Source organism: Sparassis crispa (genome assembly GCF_003851025.1).
Source record: "Sparassis crispa DNA, contig_000001F, whole genome shotgun sequence".
Classification (NCBI taxonomy): domain Eukaryota; kingdom Fungi; phylum Basidiomycota; class Agaricomycetes; order Polyporales; family Sparassidaceae; genus Sparassis; species Sparassis crispa.
The window spans coordinates 3,682,225-3,700,257 of NW_020939748.1; the positions used below are offsets into that span (position 1 = coordinate 3,682,225).

General features: G+C 52.4%; 8 protein-coding genes across 8 annotated transcripts; 5 read left to right on the forward strand and 3 right to left on the reverse strand.

Annotated features, from left to right (window-relative positions):
• Positions 1-166: 166 nt before the first annotated feature.
• Positions 167-1,746, forward strand: SCP_0213200 (hypothetical protein; the record flags this gene model as incomplete). The annotated part of the gene is made up of 2 exons (XM_027755229.1): positions 167-379; positions 436-1,746. 2 exons carry the CDS (start codon positions 167-169, stop codon positions 1,744-1,746), a joined length of 1,524 nt encoding a protein of 507 aa, XP_027611030.1.
• A 184-nt stretch (positions 1,747-1,930) lies between these two features.
• SCP_0213210 (hypothetical protein) lies at positions 1,931-3,257 on the forward strand (the record flags this gene model as incomplete). Its single annotated transcript, XM_027755230.1, has 2 exons — positions 1,931-2,765; positions 2,818-3,257. The coding sequence occupies 2 exons, from the start codon at positions 1,931-1,933 to the stop codon at positions 3,255-3,257; spliced, it is 1,275 nt and encodes a 424-aa protein (XP_027611031.1).
• A 1,325-nt stretch (positions 3,258-4,582) lies between these two features.
• Positions 4,583-4,849, reverse strand: SCP_0213220 (hypothetical protein; the record flags this gene model as incomplete). The annotated part of the gene is made up of 1 exon (XM_027755231.1): positions 4,583-4,849. One exon carries the CDS (start codon positions 4,847-4,849, stop codon positions 4,583-4,585), a length of 267 nt encoding a protein of 88 aa, XP_027611032.1.
• Positions 4,850-5,735: 886 nt separating this feature from the next.
• Positions 5,736-6,446, forward strand: SCP_0213230 (hypothetical protein; the record flags this gene model as incomplete). Its single annotated transcript, XM_027755232.1, has 5 exons — positions 5,736-5,772; positions 5,836-5,931; positions 5,987-6,015; positions 6,090-6,242; positions 6,300-6,446. 5 exons carry the CDS (start codon positions 5,736-5,738, stop codon positions 6,444-6,446), a joined length of 462 nt encoding a protein of 153 aa, XP_027611033.1.
• Positions 6,447-6,761: 315 nt separating this feature from the next.
• Positions 6,762-8,252, forward strand: SCP_0213240 (hypothetical protein; the record flags this gene model as incomplete). The annotated part of the gene is made up of 6 exons (XM_027755233.1): positions 6,762-6,920; positions 6,975-7,155; positions 7,208-7,379; positions 7,435-7,541; positions 7,597-8,072; positions 8,142-8,252. 6 exons carry the CDS (start codon positions 6,762-6,764, stop codon positions 8,250-8,252), a joined length of 1,206 nt encoding a protein of 401 aa, XP_027611034.1.
• A 1,809-nt stretch (positions 8,253-10,061) lies between these two features.
• Positions 10,062-12,734, reverse strand: SCP_0213250 (Eukaryotic translation initiation factor 3 subunit B; the record flags this gene model as incomplete). The annotated part of the gene is made up of 9 exons (XM_027755234.1): positions 10,062-10,469; positions 10,529-10,806; positions 10,864-11,022; positions 11,072-11,216; positions 11,269-11,958; positions 12,012-12,137; positions 12,188-12,365; positions 12,420-12,605; positions 12,658-12,734. The coding sequence occupies 9 exons, from the start codon at positions 12,732-12,734 to the stop codon at positions 10,062-10,064; spliced, it is 2,247 nt and encodes a 748-aa protein (XP_027611035.1).
• A 669-nt stretch (positions 12,735-13,403) lies between these two features.
• SCP_0213260 (hypothetical protein) lies at positions 13,404-16,510 on the reverse strand (the record flags this gene model as incomplete). Its single annotated transcript, XM_027755235.1, has 5 exons — positions 13,404-14,206; positions 14,259-14,394; positions 14,446-15,101; positions 15,156-15,226; positions 15,285-16,510. 5 exons carry the CDS (start codon positions 16,508-16,510, stop codon positions 13,404-13,406), a joined length of 2,892 nt encoding a protein of 963 aa, XP_027611036.1.
• Positions 16,511-17,029: 519 nt separating this feature from the next.
• SCP_0213270 (hypothetical protein) lies at positions 17,030-17,595 on the forward strand (the record flags this gene model as incomplete). The annotated part of the gene is made up of 6 exons (XM_027755236.1): positions 17,030-17,049; positions 17,113-17,155; positions 17,230-17,239; positions 17,290-17,352; positions 17,406-17,508; positions 17,574-17,595. The coding sequence occupies 6 exons, from the start codon at positions 17,030-17,032 to the stop codon at positions 17,593-17,595; spliced, it is 261 nt and encodes an 86-aa protein (XP_027611037.1).
• Between the last annotated feature and the right edge of the window lie 438 nt (positions 17,596-18,033).

The window sequence follows — 18,033 nt, forward strand, 5'->3', positions numbered from 1 at the left end:
CTTTTTACAGTAACAACATCATTAGCCATTTGTTGTGCGATAAGTAGTAGCCATCCGAGTCCTTGACAAGAAAGAATTGCCATCGAACTGGTCGTGTCAGCTTGGCTCGATGCATCGCTGCTTGCAGATTCCGGAGGTTGTCCACTTGATAGTAGATGCATTTACCATGCAGGGGCAGGTGGTACACCTGCAGTGTGGTCCTTGCGTCCGCAGGGATTATGAAACTCTCGCGACTCTTGCACGGACCAGTCGTGTATTTCATGAACCTGCGCTGGACATCCTTTGGTCTTACCAGGCAGATCTTAGTAACCTCGTCAAGTGTTTCCCTTCTGACTCGTGGATAGAAATTCCAGGCGTAGACGGTGCTCCCACTTCTCTCGTGAGCATACCATATTCATGATCATTGTGTTTTGCGAATTTGAAGAGGTATGGTAGACTTTCATGCGACCGTTGTTACCAATCGACTTCACGCGATTTGACCAATATGCCTTCCGCGTCAGAGAGTTATGCTTCAAGCCATTTCGCAAGGGTGTGCCCGTGATGTATCCATCGGTGGAGCTTCTGAGGTCTCTCATCTTGTATCTGCCGTCCAGGCCACTTCTACCAAACCTCCGTGCCATCGTCTGGGACCACGGACCAATCGGGAACGGCGCCTTCCCTTTCTGCCAGTTATTCCTGGGGGCAAATATCAAGATTATGTCATGGCGATCCACAAATCCCGCCTCAGACCTTGTCGTTGCGTATGCGTTGCTGCAGCAGCAACAGCTTTCACCTTGTGCTCACCGCATCTCGATGGAGCTGCTGAGTTTCCCTGACATCCTAGTGAAGGCACCCGGTGTGCTCAACGGGTTCAAAGAGCTCCGCTCTTTCTCATGTATCTCCCCCGCACCACTCCCTTACGAGCTCTTCGGCCACCTGGCACAGCTGCCCCGTCTATACCGACTGCTCTTATCTTCGCGTGGGGACGACCTTGTCATCCTCCCAAAGGATCCTGCTCCACCCATTGCATTCCCAGCGTTAATGCATCTTTCTGTCAGCGCCGTCTCAATCAAGGCATGCGCCGCGCTCCTGACCGCTACAACATTTCCCTCCATAACAAATCTCAGAGTGACCGCCTACCACACCAACACAATTTCTCCGCTGCTAGAAGCCATTCAGAAACAATGCTCACATGTGACCCTCGAGTCCCTTACCATCTCCGGGCTGAAGCCTCCGGGGACAGCCGCTCCAGCGAGCACCGCGCCCCTCGCGTGCCTGCACGCCTTTTGCAGCCTGCGTGAACTCACGCTCGACACACTGGAGCGCCCGCTCGCGCTGGACGACGATGCGTTGCGCGGGATGGCGCTCGCATGGCCTCAGCTGGGCTCGCTGAATCTCATCGGTACGCGCAGCAGGGGCGCCCAGACCGCCGTGACCCTCGACGCCCTCGTTACGCTCGTGCGACACTGCCCGCACCTAGTGACGCTGCAGATCCCGCTGAGCGCGGCACACACACAGATGACACCAGGGCGCCGGCCTGGCGGTGGGTATGTGAACGGCAATATTCAATCACTGCACCTCGACGCGTCTTCCGCGGGCGATGCGGCCGAGGTGGCAGCGTTCCTGTCGGACTTGTTCCCTAATCTGCGGATGATTCGCCCTTATGTGACTGGGGAGCCGAGTCTCGATTGGAAGCTGTTGGAGAAGCTGCTGCCTACATTTGCAGCTGTGCGGACACAGGAGAGGACTCCGTTGGAAGACGAGTGACAGACTATGTGTGCCTCGGTGCTTCCGAATTACCGATTCATTCTCAAACTGTGTTCTTTCCAATATACCTTCTCCTCCTCTATATATTCTGCCCCTATTCGGAAGCTGCCACGTACAGCACTAAATAACTGTGATCATCATTTGCCCCTATCCGCGACCTTAGCCCACAACCACATCGTCTACCATGGCACAACCCCTGCCGGCGATCTCCAATGTTCCACCCGAGGTGCACAACTTATTCATCGACGAGTTACGCGACGACAAAGCGAGCCTTGTGTCTTGCGCGTTGGTCTGTCGAGCATGGAACCCCTACAGTCGCCGCCATCTCTTTCACAGCATCTGTGTCATAGAAAAGGAGCACCGAAACGTGGCAGCATTCCTGAAGCTACTGAACAGCTCAGCGGATGTGCACCCGCATATACATGCCCTGACCCTGCGAGCATGGCCTCCTGTCCCGATGGATCCCATTTACTGGCGTTGCGGTACCCGCGAAGCCAGCAAGCCTAGCATTCCTCTCGACTTGCACGTCCTGGCAACGATTCTCTCAAACCTACCTAATCTCCAGACATTGCGCCTGTTGGAGTTCGCATACACATACGCCCCTGAGTACGGTCTCCCACAGACGGCCTTCAAGATAGAGGAGCTCTCTGTGCGGCAAACCCCTCGGCAGCGCGAATGCTCCTTCAAGACGCTCGGAGTGCTTGCTCTCTTCGCTGAAGTGGACAGGCTCTGCTTGGAAGATGGGTCACGGCATGACTGCGATCCGAGGAATGACTTCACCAGAAGGCCGGAGCACGAGTTGCTGAGTATGCCCAAACCCCGGGTCCATAATCTTACTTTCGGCTGGATCCAGGAGATGGACTACTATTGGCGTTACCTGCTCCCCTCGTCATCGTCATCGACCCTCACTGGGCTCGGGGCGGTATTTAAGCACAGCAAGGACTTCGGGGCCTTCGGGACTGTACTGTGCAAGGCCAGACACAGCATCCGCTCTGTGGAGCTCCGCATAACTTCCAGTTGTGAGTATCAATTCACAGACAATGTCGCCCTGATTGATGATTTTTGTCGCAGTCATCGCCAAGAATTTGAAGGCAAAATGTTTCGGAATCGATCTGTCCAAATGCCCGTCCCTTGAGTCTCTCGTTCTCGGCTTGAACCTGGTGGGAGAAAACAACCCGCTATGGCCAGTATACACGCACCTTCTCCGCCACGCCCCCCACACGCTGCGCGAGATCATCGTTCGCGTGTCCGTAATGTGGCTGTACTCCACTTCCAAATTCTTTGCCGCGTTGCAGAGTCTCGACGGTGCGGCGATGGACAAAGTGTTAGGTGTGCGCGAAGAGCTTCGGGCGGTGAAGTTCGAGTTCACATGGGATGACAGGGAGAAGAATATTCCTGTGCACACGGCGCCACACCCTGACGTCGATTCATACCTTGTTACAGCTTGTCGCGACATACTGCAAGAGATGCTGCCCACGATTCACGCGAGAGGCTTGCTGCGCGTTCGTTGAAGACCTGACGTAGAATCTGGCACTAGCCGGGCAGTCATTGGGGCGGTCACCTTAGCTGCAGTTGGCAAACTATTTCCTTCTATCTGCTATTGATACGAAGTGCATGTTACATATAAAGAAGAGGAGTATTGAATGTACACGATACCTTTTTTCCTTGAATCTAGATTTGGTGCACGCATATAATGCCAGTACCCATGGGTTCTCCAGCAAGTCACCGCGATGGTTCGTTCATGAGTGAGGTCCAGATCTCAATATAGCATATGTATGCAATGACTTTCCTGGTCGTAGACGTACTGGTTGCTCGAGAGGAGTACAACCGACTGTATGTCTTCAGTTATAAGGCACCTCGCTGCCGCCAACATGCAGTGTAGCTGGCCGTTCACATACTTCATTAGAAAATGAGACGAATGCATTCTCGCAATCATACCTGTGATCAGTCATAGCTCGACGTAATTCAATCCGAGTGCATACTGATTTATAAATTGACTTCTGAAAGTGTCGATGTTGCTCTTGGGAACGATGAAAACAAGCAACCACTGTTTCATAGTCTTATTCAGCAGCCCCAATAACTTCACAGCCTGCTGGAGGCACCTTCACCGCATACCTGGGTTCAACTGTCATCTGGATGACCACAGGAGGACTGTCGACAATGGTGAATAAGTCTATTCCGGGAAAGTTGAGTGCTCCTGGCCTGCAGTTGATATGCTCCGTCCGGTTTTCTTGTATGTGTTTGAGACTTCCTGCATTAAGCGTCAAATCGATAGTGAACATAGAAGAATTCATGAATGATGTGGGTTCCTGTTGAGAGGTGCGCATCATGTCTGCATGGGCAGTAAGTGTAAAGGCGGTTCCTGAGAATGCCAAAACAAAAAGAAGACAGATGAGGAATCAAATATCTGACGAAGCTCTACATCCTGGATAGTAGCAGTCTGCTTGATTAGTTGATTCCAGATGAAGCGGGTCGTAATGTTCTGGAAATTGCAACCCCAAGTTGTGAGTGTAGACGATCCATTGAAAGGTCAGGTGCTAGTATGCAATTGGTGTAGACATCTGCACAGCATGCTTCCTACAGTATATCTGTGTCTAGTAGGGCAATGGAAGGCTGAGACATCACTAAGATAGGATGACTTTCGCTTGGTGAGTCACTGAGTGAACGAACCGCCGTGATGAGTTCCTGCTCGGTTGCTCAGAACGGTAGGTTTCGGGAAGTCAAACACCGTCCAAATAGTCCGAAACTGTGTGAACAGAACGCGCACGAGTATAACGGGCGCGAGAATGTGACATCACTACCATAGTCACTTAACGGCTGCCTTATAGCGTTGCACCTACAGGACGTACCCGACGACAATGATGCGATAGACCGCCTCCCACTCGGCCTGGTCCATGCTCAACAGCCTCCCATGGAGAGCCTTCGTGCTCTCGTTACCCTTCACGACTGAACTTATCCCGAGGCTAATGCCTACATTATTCACGAGGACGTCGACCAGTTTCTCGTGCTTGCTACCAGAGAGCCTCTTGATGGGCGCCTTGTCGGTGGTTGTCCAGGAGATGGAGGCAAGGTTGCCCTGTGGGTGCAGGTCAAGAACCGCCATTTCTTATCCGCAGTCTCGATGGCGTCCAAACGCCGCCTAGTGATGCAGGCGCGGGCGCAATTGGCAAAGGCCCAGAGGACGGAAATCATGGAGGCGGGGCAGGGAAGGAGCTTTTGTGGTGAACCAAGTCGGCTGTTGAGACATGGTTATGGCAGAATGGTACGTTACAGAGTTGTCGTCGTGAACATTGACGCGTACCGCCGCAGTCGGACGCGTCGTTCATGAGCTCATGTGACCGATCTTGAAGATGCGAGTCACATGCTCAATACTCCTTTGGCTGTCTCTCAACTGTCTCTACTGCTGCTGCACTCGAATACAGTTGATCAAGCTTCAAGCAAAACATAAATGCTCGAGCACCGGGGTTTTGGCGTTTAGCTCGTGTGCGAACGGGACTTAGAGGAGTTTTCGGTCAATGTTGAAGACGAGCGGACAATTGGCTGTTACATTCCCAGTGAGGCTGGAAAGGTATGTGTCTTTGGTTGCTGCTTTACTAATGTTAGTGATGAATGATCATTCACATAGACCTTCTCCGTGGTTGTGAAAAGCAACTTTGATGCCTTGGTTGTTGCTCAATTTTTTGTGGATGGCGTCTGCGCGAATGAATTGTACTTGCATCCAAAACGTGAATGCACTTCAAGAGGACCATAAGTAATTGAGAGAACCCTACAAGTTTGTTCCACTTAATGTCACCGGTATGGGGACATGCAACACCATGGGCGGTAGTATCTAATGTACTTTTTGCTAGATGACGAGATGATCGTGAACCCTCGTGATCCAGTGCTACGTGACCTGGGTACGATCGAGGTCCGTATCCTTCGAGCAACACAAGGGAAGCCCGCAGAGAGGGTTAAGGAGGGTGCCAAGTTGGAGGGCCACGGACCGGTGCATGAACGATGCAAGAAAGCAGGAACTCACCAGGTCTCGTACGTCTTGTCACTAAAATATCGAATATGGTGCGACTGAAGCATGGTATATGTATGATGAAGCCATAGAAGTGACAAAGGCTGCCTTTCACTTTCCAGTTTACATTGATTCACTTGAATCTCCGTATGCTACATTTCGTTTTCGGTACAGACCCAAGGGTGAGAACTTCAATCTTCTGCAGTACAAACTCATATCATGTTATTTTCGTACTAGACATATTGCAGGCCCAGGGCATCATTACGGTGAATAGAGCTGATGTTAATGATCAACCTTCCGGTTCGGGACTCTCGTTATACGGCACCTACTGCGGACACAGAAAGACTCAGACATTGTTGTGCTTGATGGTCCACCCCCGAAGAAAGAATGTTGCTGGCACTCTGCTGAAGAGGACGTTAATCCTCTCGTCGACATCAGTGCTCTGCGTGGAGATGGCGAGATTGGTGACGATGCTGACCTCGCAGCCATAGAGGTGAAATTTTTTGTTGTGTGGCGTCGAGAGTCTTCTAATGGAATGGTGCTACTAAAGAATCAAATTCGCTCCCTTACAGAGCAGCTAGAGCGCAAGAGACGTAGTAAAAAGAGACGGGCAATTGCAGATACCCGGGTCAAGAAGGAAAAGCTGCAGGAACTTGACATACACATAGGAGAGTCCGACATCATAGAATTAACGTAGAGCTGATGCGGGCGAGGCTGAGCACTAGCCGTCACCGCGTTGTTCTACCACGCGCAGGCTCTTGGTCGCAGCTTACACCGAAATTCTAATATTCAATAAAATTATATTGAGTACTCTACGTGATATGATTTATCTCTGCAGAATTGTTTCCGAGACTGGTGTTGCCTTGTTCTCGTCTTGTTTCCTCGATGTTACCAATACTGTCGCGTCGCGGTTCACGACTATCAACAACGCGAATGTCACGACTCGTCATCACGCTTGATCTCTCTTCAAACCGCCGCCACACCTACTTACCGCCCTCTATCTCGAGCAGTTATGCCACTAGAACTCGGCGGCATTCGTGTTGGGCTGGTCTGCGATGCCACACCGATGGATCAGTATGCAACGCAGCTTGAGACCCAACCTAACGGCAGAACGCGCAGACCCAAACAGATGGGCATGGCCAGTTGCTACGTACCTAGTGTCGCTGGGAAGGTGAGATGACCGACCCTTCTCCTACTTCATAGTATAAATGTGGTTTTTTGACAGACCTTCTCGATCGCTGTGATCAATATGCGCACCGACGTGTCGGTCTCCGTAAACTGCTATCTGGACGGCCGATGCGTCCATGGCATGCTCTTTGCTCCGGGCGTACAACATATCTCGCATGGCGTCTACGTGTCCGAGACTGATTATCGGCCGTACCGTTTTGCAGACCTTCAGGTAACTGGTGAGTTGTCACTTTGGTATTCCCAGGCCAGCTGCGTTACTGAGCAATGTAGATGACGAGGCGATCGCGAATCCGAAGGACCCGAACTACGAAGACCTAGGCATGATTGAGATCCAAGTGCTTCGGGTCAGACAAGGAAAGTCTGTGCATGCGAATATCGGTGACACAGCCGAGTCCCGGCCGGTGCATGAGAGAAGCAAGAAGGCCGGAACACATCGAGTATCGTATGTCATAAAGCACGTTCAATATGTCATGCACAAGCTCATCCTGCAACTTCAGATTCGGAAACAAGGTGCGAGGAGCGAAAGCTACCTGGGTCGATATCACCTACATCGATTCTGTGGAGGAGCCGTTCGCTACCTTCAAGTTTTTCTACAGGCCTCGAAGTAGAGTCATAGCGTACTCTTTTTCGCCAATGAGCTGATAAGTCGATCCCCACAGCGCTGCTACAAGCTCAAGGAATCATCCCTACTTCACCAGCGTCGAGGAAAGGCAAGCAACGAGTCCCCGATCCAGATTCCGTAGGAGGTCCCACAGGTATCAGTACAGGTGTCGGGCTCAAAACAGAAGATAACAAGGATTCGCTCCGTCCGAACTTCAAGAACGAGGCTTTAGATGCGGATACCAAGAGACGTATTCCAGATGGAGAACCGAGCAACCGAAGTCCCCAGAAGAGACGTCGCATCGACGATTCGGGTGATTCTGCATCGGTCGCCCTTAAAACGGAAGTCGGAGAAGGATCGTCCAGAGCCAATCTGCCCTTTATCAAGAGCGAGCCTGTCGACGAAGACATCGAACCTTTAGTAAAGCAAGAGAGTGTTTATCACATTGATAGCAGACCGACTGGTAATATGGAGAGTTCTTCGAATCCTCATGGGCAGTCTAGGGATCACGATGATGAAGTTGCGTCGTTGAAGGTGAGTCTCGTCCACGATTTGGATCCACTGTTTGCGATGGGTAGGACTGAATGCCTGCTTCTGCTGCAGGTGCAAGTTCAGACCCTGCAGGGTCGAGTGGACCGCCTAGAAGCACTTGTCCAGGAACTTCGTCAGCATGTCAAGATACCTATTGCTATTGATCTGACGGAGGACCCATGATGGTTACAATACTCGTCGTCTCGTCGACGGTTGACCGGCTCTGAAAGCCGAAAGGCTTTATCTGCCTTCCGTGCGCCGACGATACTTCATTTCCCTTCTGGCTGTGATAATGCTTGTATCGAGTTGTGATAATGATCTGTTGCTAAGTACATCCTAGATACCTATTGCATTACATTCTGGCATACATATTATCATGTACCTCGCTATCCAGTTTCCGGTTCTGCATCAGTGTGAATCTTGGTTATAATCGCCTATACGCGACTGTCACGTTCACGTGCTTCGCGACCACCGTGGTGACCATGACCATGACCGTTCCGTGTCTTCCATTCCGTTTTTCGACGTCGCTAACCGAGGAGGATCGACTATTATGCTGGAGAAGAAGGCAAGAAAAGTGTGGATGCAATGTGACATTAGAAGACGAGAAGACCCTTAGTAGCTTCATTCAGAGTAAGCCAGGAAGGGACTGCATCAGTATTCTCATATCTTACGCTAAGGAAAGTACCCACTGTTTACAGATCTGGAATACTTCCCACGACTTAGTCGCGGTAGACTGTTATATGGTCGGCCGATTCAAGTTGGACAGCAATACCCTGCGGGTGCAAAGGTGTTCGAGTGTCCTTCGCGTGTGTCCTCCGTCGGAGAAGTTATATCAGTAAGTCCCAATCGTCGTCACTGTTGTATTGAGTCTAACCTCTTACGGCGATGATTAGGCTTATATGTCCGATCATTGGTTGACGAACAGCTTGCATGTTGGCAAGGACTGGGTGACATTGAAGAAGTTCGCATATTACTCAAAAAGCTTGCTAGCCAAGATGAAATCCACCGTGTGGAGATCTTAGAAGAGCGCTGCTGTTTATGAGTGGAGAAAAAAGCTGGAAATCGTTATGTCTCGTGAGTTTGCTACCAGAGAGATCTAATTCTTTACCGACGATCGGCTACAGTCAGTGGTGCAAAAAATGGCAGAAGAAGGACGAGTGGAAAATGGAGCTCATAGACCCTACAGCATATACCCTTATGCGATATTTCTGTTTTGCCACCTGATTCGAGGTAACATGATATCGTGCCACTCATGAGCCAATATGACTGATTGTATCATGGACGATTAGAGATGTTGGTGACTCGGGGAATCGAATCATTGCTCCTCCAATTTTCGACATATCTCTAGTCGCCTCATCAAGAGGCAAGTCAGACGAGAAGAAGGGCCTGCGGAGGCTTCGACCTACGAGCGAACAAGAATCAGAGGAAGCACCGGTCTGTATCTCCCCACGCGGAAGATCGGCGTGTTAGAGCTGAGGGCTCTTCGAACATAGACATGAAGCCTGCCGTCGAAGCTCAGACTTAAGATGATGACGAAGAAATGGCGTCCACGAAGGTAGGTGGCCACACGATTTTTCAGCATCACCTCGTGTTACTTGTTGCCTTCACTCTTCGAAGCAACTTTTGGCATGCCCAAGCCAGCGCATGGAAGCTAGGCGCCGATCTAGCCAGAAGGACGTCATCGTAGGCGATTGACGATGTTCGCAACCTACTGTAACTTCTGGATTGGATTATTTGTGCGTGGTCCACTACCCGCTTTCTCCATCACGCGTCACCCCTTGTCAATTAAAAATGGAAAGAACCGTATGATGGCTCACTTATACATTTTTACATGCCCCCAGCTGTTCTTCCATGTCATTAGGAGGGCAGACGAGGAGCATTGACGTGGATTCTCCCTCGAGGGAGAGCACTGCAGAGTGAGCCTACAGGTGAGCATAAGCGCATAACTTTGTATGTATACGTCACAGTATGACAGCATGATACAGCAAGGCTCTACACCTCAACCACCTCTTCCTCAACCTGCTCGATGACCTCGTCGATCCACACCTCGATCTCCTCCTTCGACTCCTCATGCCTCTCGCTTTCGCGCTCGATCTTCTTTCCGCGCCGCTTGCGCTCCTCAGTCATCTCCTCCTTGCACTGTGCACGCCATGCATTCCACTCGTCGACGAGCCGCTTGCGGAGGGCGATGAGTTCCGCGCTAACGTTGCTCTCCTCCGCAGCATCCTCTTCCTCAAACGTACGGCTGTACTCCTTGAGGTTCCTGCGGATCTGGCGCTGTTGGTCCTTGGTGAGAAGCGTACGCGGTCGCGGACGCCACAGGAACTGCTTGAAACGATCGAGGATGTGCTTCTCCAGCTCTTGACCCTTGAAGTCCCAAATTGCATAGCCATTTTCGAGCTGACGCACACAACGGAATTTAGCTCCTTCGCACCGACGTACACGCGAAGTATACATACTGTGTGTCTCCATGCACTTGCACTAGTCGCGAGGTAGCGGCCGCTGGGATCCCACTCGGCATCGGTGACGGCATAGTGGTCGGCGGTGCCAAGTAGCTGGATGCCACTGCCCCATTCCTCCTTCGACGGGCCTTCCCGACGGCCGACATCATCGAAGTTGAAGTCGAGGTCCCAGAACTCGAGCTCTGATTTGCTCGACGAACCTACAGTCGCGAGTACGACATGGCGGCCCCGGGGAGACCACCGGACGGTATTGCTGGTTCGTGTGGAGAGTGTTTCTGCGGTGACGGTGGTTAGGAAAGGATACGTAACTGCATTATCTTTGGTACACGTACTGAGGAGTTTGAAATCGCCCTTCCCTCGCTCTAGCTGGTAGAAACTGACATCAGTCTTGATGGTGACACCAGGGCCCGGGTTGCCAAGATTTGGATCGTTGCTAGAAATAAGAGCGAAGCGCTCGCCCTTGGGTTCCCAGGAGAAGTCGGTGACAGTGTCTGACATACGCGGTGAGAATAACACATCAATGCACCATACTTCACTTACCCTTCAGCTCCACGACCTCCACGGGGAAGTCCTTTTCACGCACACGGAAGATCTCCAGATTGCAGAAGATCGACTTCTTCGTTTTTGTATGACGATCCACCTTGACGCAGAGGAAGTCGCCCTGATTTTGCCAGTAGAGCTTACACTACATAGAGCACTGTTAGGGCTAGTCACATCGATATTACGAACGCTGTTACCTCAGTGACATTGAATAAGTTCTTCTGTCGCAAGATGGAGCGGCTAGGGAAATCCATTAGTACGACACGGGCAGGCTGGTTCGCCACTTCCGGCGTCCAGTATGCTAGCATGTTTTCCTTAGCCTTCTTCGTGCCCTTGCTTACTCCATCCGCAACCGCCTTCGTTTCCTTCTCGGCGTCCTCGCGGTCCTTGTCGCCATGTGGACACCACTCAAAGTCGATCACTCCCTCGATCTTAATACTCTTCTTACCCTGCAGACCCATGCTCGGCAGCTCGTACACACTGATCTGCTGCCCGGGCGTCACACGCGCGACGAACTTGTCGTCTGGGCTCCACTTCAGCGAGGGCCACTGCATTTGCTTCTTCTCCTCGCCATCGGGGTAGACTGTGGGGAACGTCCGCAGTAGATTGCCGGTCTTGACGTCCCAGACTGCGATGTTGTTGCCCTCGTCCTCGGGTGAGAAGAACTGGGGGCCCTGCTGCGCGCCCTCGGGCACCACGATGGGGTCGTGCGACCAAGTAACGAAGTACTTCTCGCAGGGCGAGAAGTCGATGAGCTTGACGAGTGGGTGTGCAAAACGCTGCTGCTTCTGCCATGAGGCGCCGCCCCAGAGCTGTACACCCTGACGGTGCAGGGTGGCGAGATATGTTCCAAGAGGCGACCAGGATACATACAATTCTGTCCAGTTCTAGCCGTCATGGGTGTCAGTAGATGTCTGCGGCAAAGTTGGCGTTAGCGTACTGGTCGATTGAATGCGACCTCGCACTGCGACGGCTTTCCGTGCCAGTGGATTTCGACTTCGTCGTCACGGTAGGTTGCATACTGGTCCCGACCTTGAGGATCGCCGAGCCAAGCACGGAGATGTTCCTACGCGCAGAAATTCAGCAGCAGCCGCAAGACCGGTGCGCATCGCGTACCTTTGCCACATATTGTTCAGGCTCCGGCTCGACATACGTCTCGTCCAAGTTGGCGTAACGCTCGATGTCAGTGAATCGATTGATCAAAAATGTGTGCTTCGTATCGAAAGGATGCCCGTGCATCGCATTGAGCGCGAAATTCGCCTCGTGGGCATTCTTGAATTCCACGAATATATACCTACACATCTGTTCTTTCAATCTCTCGCCTCACCAGAGAGAGAAGTAGACGGACCCTCTGCTCTTCCCGTTAGCATCGTTCCATGGTACTGTGATATCATCCGGCTTGATGGGCGCGCCCTTCCGCGAAAACTCCTTCGCGATCTTGACGAGAAGTTTCTCTGCCTTTGATTTATCAATGACCGGAACACCGTCGACGACCAAGACGTTGTCGAAGCCCTCCTCGTAGTGGACCTGGTATCTGGTACATTTACTCAGCCGTGCACACACCATCTCGGGATCTAGCCACTCACTTTGCTTCGATGTCGGTATAGTCAATTTCCTCGTCGTTATCGGCGTGGTGTGCGCCGTTTATACCGTTGGGTGCCATAGTTTTGTGTCTGCAGGTCGTCGGAGGTAGTCTTAGTGGGCACACTGCAAACTTTTTGTCGGTGTGACCCTGTTTTAGGGTTACGTTGCCCACTCACGCCTCGGTGATCGCTCGGTATGTCAAAAAACATATCTACATTTCCCTCACGCCCAACCAGGAGCTCGGACGGCGGGGTTGTACTTGTGTAGCAGTAGTCTACTACTAGGACGGACCTCACTGCTATAGCGCTTATCCGCATCTCACTGCTATAGCGCTTATCCGCATCCATTAGGAGAACAACGTCGATGACATGCGACAGGAACGATAGATTCAGACCACAGAGAAAACAAGAACAACTACACAAAACGGAACAGAGATTTCGCGAGGGGGTTTGTGAACAAATGTGGGGGAGCGCGCGTGGTGCTACGGAAGACGTATGTTACAGATCCCGCATGCAGAGATGGAACGTCGGGGCATAAACACAGAAAGGGTGCGTGAGCTGGCCGCAAGCGACAGCCATTCGAGAGCGTCGTAACAAACACAGAAGAAAGCCTACAATTGGAATGACGTCTGGCATGCATAACGAGAAGAAACGAGTGGACAGGAACGAACTAGATCACAACGAGAAAAGGAATGAGATGGGTCTGAGACATCAGATATTCAAGACAATGAAAAAAAAACCATGTCCACTCATGGCGACGCCAACGCGTGCGCGCCATCCGCACCGTTCTTCCAGATCCCCTGCGAGTGGTGGTGGTCGAGGTCGAGGCTCGCCAGCGTCCCGTTCAGATCCTGGATGTCGTGATCGTGGTCATGGCCTGAGTATTGCTCCTGGTTCTGAGAACCCTTCCTCGTCACATCCGGTCGTGCGATGGGCACAGGACCATCCCGTCGAGAAGCCGCACGGTCGGCCTGGAAAAGCGACTTCGAAGAGCCTTCGCCCAACAGGAACCTTTGTGAGGCACTGGGGGGACGTATTGTCTGCGCAGACGACGGCGAGATCTTCCCGCTCGCACTAGGAACCTTCTCGTCTTGACCAATGAACCACGGTGTAAAAGATTTCGCAGGCTGACGAAGAGTCTGTGATGAGGACGAAGCCATTGGCTGTTGTTCCTTTACCGCATTCACGAGATAGTTGGGATCAGGTGAGAAGGGAGAGAAGCTGGATGGTGCCCCTGAGCTGTTGCCGCCTGGGGCGGGGCGCGTGCCGAAGATGGGGTTGAAAGCATGGTAAGCTGCCAGGCGATCTCCGTCAACGTCGTTCAGGAGAGCAGCAGCGACCTGAGACTCGCTGCTACCATCGTTACCTGAAAAATCCCCACCATTATTATTGAGAAGATTCGTTAGCCCGAGCTTCTCTAGCAGTTGCAGCGCCTGCTCGGGAGTCAGAGCAGGAGCAGCACTCGATGGCGTCACCGGTGTCACCTGTGACTGGTATTGCGCTTGAAAAGCGGCAGCTTGGGCAGCCTGCGCCGCAGCCTGTGCAGCCTTGTCTGCACCATTCGATCAGAAAAAGAATTTGATCGTGTGAAGATGGGAGCCTACATTGACTACGTCCCCAGCTGAGTCTGATCCTGCTGCCCCCAATGGGGAAACCTTGCATCTTCTCGATGGCTCTCTCCGCATCAGGCTTTCGCACAAACTGCACGAAGCCACAATGCTTGCCAACCGGTACTTTCACCTGCAAGATAACATGTCAGACGACAAAGAACCCATAAATGGTTAAGCTCACGTAGTGGATGTCGCCGAAGGGCACAAAGAAAGTCCTCAGTGTCTCCTCAGAAATCAAGGGCGATAAGCCGCCCACGAAGACAGTAGTGTTGTACGGGTCCGACGACGTCAACTGCTCGCCATTCGGGCCAATCAAATTGGACAAGATCGCGCGTGCCTGAGCATGATGCTTCCACGACTCCTCAGAGATATTGTATTTCTGAGCCATCAACTGATCCTGGGTAGGCTGAGCGAATGGTACGGAGACGGACGGAGTCTCATCGTTGGTTGCGGATGGCGCACCGGCCATCGCACCAGAAAACTGTGCCTTCAGCGCCTCATCTGAGGCAGTGGATGCAAGCGTGGACGAAGAAGAGACAGTTGATCCCGAACTCAGAGATGGTGCTGAGACAGACGACGTCGACCCGGAGGCAGACATTACCGTACTCGTGATTGAGGAGCTCGAACCAGACGCAGCAGCAGTGGAGCCGGCAAGAGGAGCAGACACGCTCTTCGTTTGGGTGGCATTCGGAAGTGGTAAAGCGATAGTCACAGGGTTCATTGGTTCTGTCGCTGCGGGAGGCGTCGGCTGCGCAAGCGGCAACTGCATCTGTGCAATGTCCATCCCTGCCATTCCAGGCACAGGTTTGAACTTCGCAGTGGCAGGCGAAATCCGCACTGCATGCATACCGTCAGGCACGTGTTAGTATACGTGGCAAATGGTGCACTCACTGGGACGTGAAAGACAGTAGAGACCGTGCATTTCGATCAACGCACGCTGCTGATCAGCTTCATCCGTGAACCTGTAAATACTGAGTGTCAGCACAGGGAAAGCAAGAGCCTACACCAACTCGAGCACACCTGACAAACCCATATCCTCGCGACACGCCAGTGACAGGATCCAACATGATCTTAGCACTCTTGCAGCTCAAGAACGGCCGGATGAAGCGAGGCTCCCTGTCATTGCGAAGACCAAGGACCGGATTACGAAAGACGGCCACCAAGTCCGAGTTGGACACTTCCGGAGCAAGATCACCCACAAAGATACTGTACTCTTTGGGATATTGCGGGTTCTGTGCGCCCGGGACTGAGATGACTTGGCCGGGCTGTAAGGCAGCCATCGGCGTGGAAGGTACGGACGACGCCCAATTGAGCGAGAAAGGCTTGCTGGAATTGGGCATGGTCATGGAGGGGGCGCTCCCGTTATTGCTATTGTTGATCTGAGACAGAACTGACGCCGCGTGGGCTTGAGAAGGGAACGTTAAGAAGCAGTAGCCTGGATTGTTTGCCTGCTGGCCGGTAATAGGATCCGGCGCAGGGCGAGGAACCTTGATGCTGACGGGGTCCCAACCCATGAGGTTGCAGACCTGCTTTGCATACTCTTCGTCCATCCAGGGTTCGAGTTCGCCCCACCAGAGAGTAGAGCGAGAAGATGAATTATTGTTGGTGGGAGACGGGAGGGACTGGGGGCTCGCCGAGGAAAGTTGAGGGGAACTAGACTGCTGCTGCTGCTGTAGCTGGCTGAAGAAGTGCTCGCGATGGTCTCTCGTGTCACGGGTGTCGCGGTCGTGAAAGGAGGAGTTGTAGAGCTCAGAGGCGGGCGGGGCACGAGGAGGAGAGGGGGAGCGCAGGAGATGGTGGTGGTTATGAAGCAAGGGGGGGAGCGAGAGTTGAAGTTGGGAAGAGACGTCGGCGGACGGTCTGGCGGTAGACGGGGAGGCCGAGTACGCGGCCGGCTTGGTGGACCAAGTGTCACTGGGACCGACGCCGATTCCCTGCGAGCCGTGGAAGATGCCCGGAGCGACAAAGGACGGGAAGCCGGAGCCACGGAGCGTGCTCGACGCCAGCGGACGGCGATCGGCCGTGGCTGCAGCCAGCGACGGCGCACCGCTGCTGTAGACGTTCCCCGCAGACGGTCCAAAATCTCGCGCTGATCCATCTCGAGAGAATTCCCGGATGTGGCTCCCAAAATCTCTGGAACCATGCCCATTCTCTCGCCCATTAATCCGCCCATTTTCGCCCTGCGGTCGCCCATCGTACGGGGGACCATGGTCGTATTCGCGCGTGTGCGGTTCGGGTCGTGACATGGCGGATGCCGGATGTGAAGATCGGAAGGACGTCGAAGACGGTTGACAGGAGTTTTTTTCTAGTATTCCTGCTCTTTAACGGAGTCAAGGTAGATGGACGAGAAGATGCGACAGCGAGATGAGTTAAATGACGAAATGCAGAGAGGGAAAAAAAGCAGAAAAGAGCTATGCGCAAACGACGAGTTGGCGACAAACGGGAAAGCGATTCAGAAAGAGAAAGGAGGTGATTTTAACACGTATTCGACAGCGATGCAGAACGACAACAAGGGCCCGCGGCGTGGTTGTATACCAGATCTCCAGGGACCTCGATAGATGGAAGGAGGTGGCAAGGCAGAGTTCATCTGCGGAGTGCGGAATTGCCGCTGGCGGAGTTACCTGTTCGTCAATAAACAACAAATCAGACCCCCATCCAAACTCCTCCTTCTTCCACCAACACGAGGTTACCCGATAGCGAGGTGGGCACGCTGCTGGTTCGTCAAAGAGCCTCGGCGATCACGCCTATTGTCCCTAGGCATCACGATGCGCGCTAGCTATTTCCGGTTGGCCCATTGTTGCACTTTTTTGTCCACTTTGGACCGTACTTAGTGTCCCTTGGTTACAAGCAACGAGGAACATCCACCGTTTGTTCTCCGCAATGTTTTCGTGGTCGACCGACAAAACACTACAGCGCCTGTCAAGCTGTCAGTCGAGACCACAACTTCCTGATCGATCAAGCGTAGACGCAGAGAGGTGAGCCACATGTTCCCAGACTGAAGTCACCAAAGCTCGACTTTGCTCAGCTCCTTCCATTCATTCGTGCTACCTTTATTTGGCTTATCTCGAGACCACCCTCTCAATCTATTGTGGGTCCCCGTCGATCCTTTCTATGTGGCTGTGCGCATCTCATTGTTTCCAGTGATTGTCTTTTATCCCGTGTTCTTCCAAGATATGATTCCACCTTCCATCGAGATGTCTTTAGCCAATCCGCCATATCTCATGAGCGATCCCCTCGCTTCATGGTTAGTCTATGTAACTCTTTGGTCCCAGTGGGGTGCTTTGCTAATCGATTTGCTGCGAATCCCAGTCTCTCATCTTCAGCATACTGATGTGTCGGAGTTGGCGCAGCTAATATTTCTTACCTCTCCCAGAATTTGTCAGTTCATCGTTTCCCATTACAGCGCCATCGTAGCCATGTAACGTTTCCCGGAATATCCTTTGTGCACACCACCATCTAATCAATCATGTCGAAAATATGGCGCTACAGTGATTAGACACGGACTCGATGTGAGCTGCCTTCCACTTTCGTTGTAAACGCCCTCTCCAAACTCTCTGGGTGGAGTATTCACTGATTAATATTGCCTTTTAAAGCAGTCAGCTACATGTCAATTAGATAGGCCACTCCAACCGCGTCGTATCACTGTACCAGGTCCCAAAGAAGCCGCGTTGTCAAAGTAAGAACATTTTGTGCATTTTGGCCGAATACGCATTAATGACGTGGTACGTGGTTTGCTGCTTTGTTGAGATGCCGCCGGGATGGGAAGTAC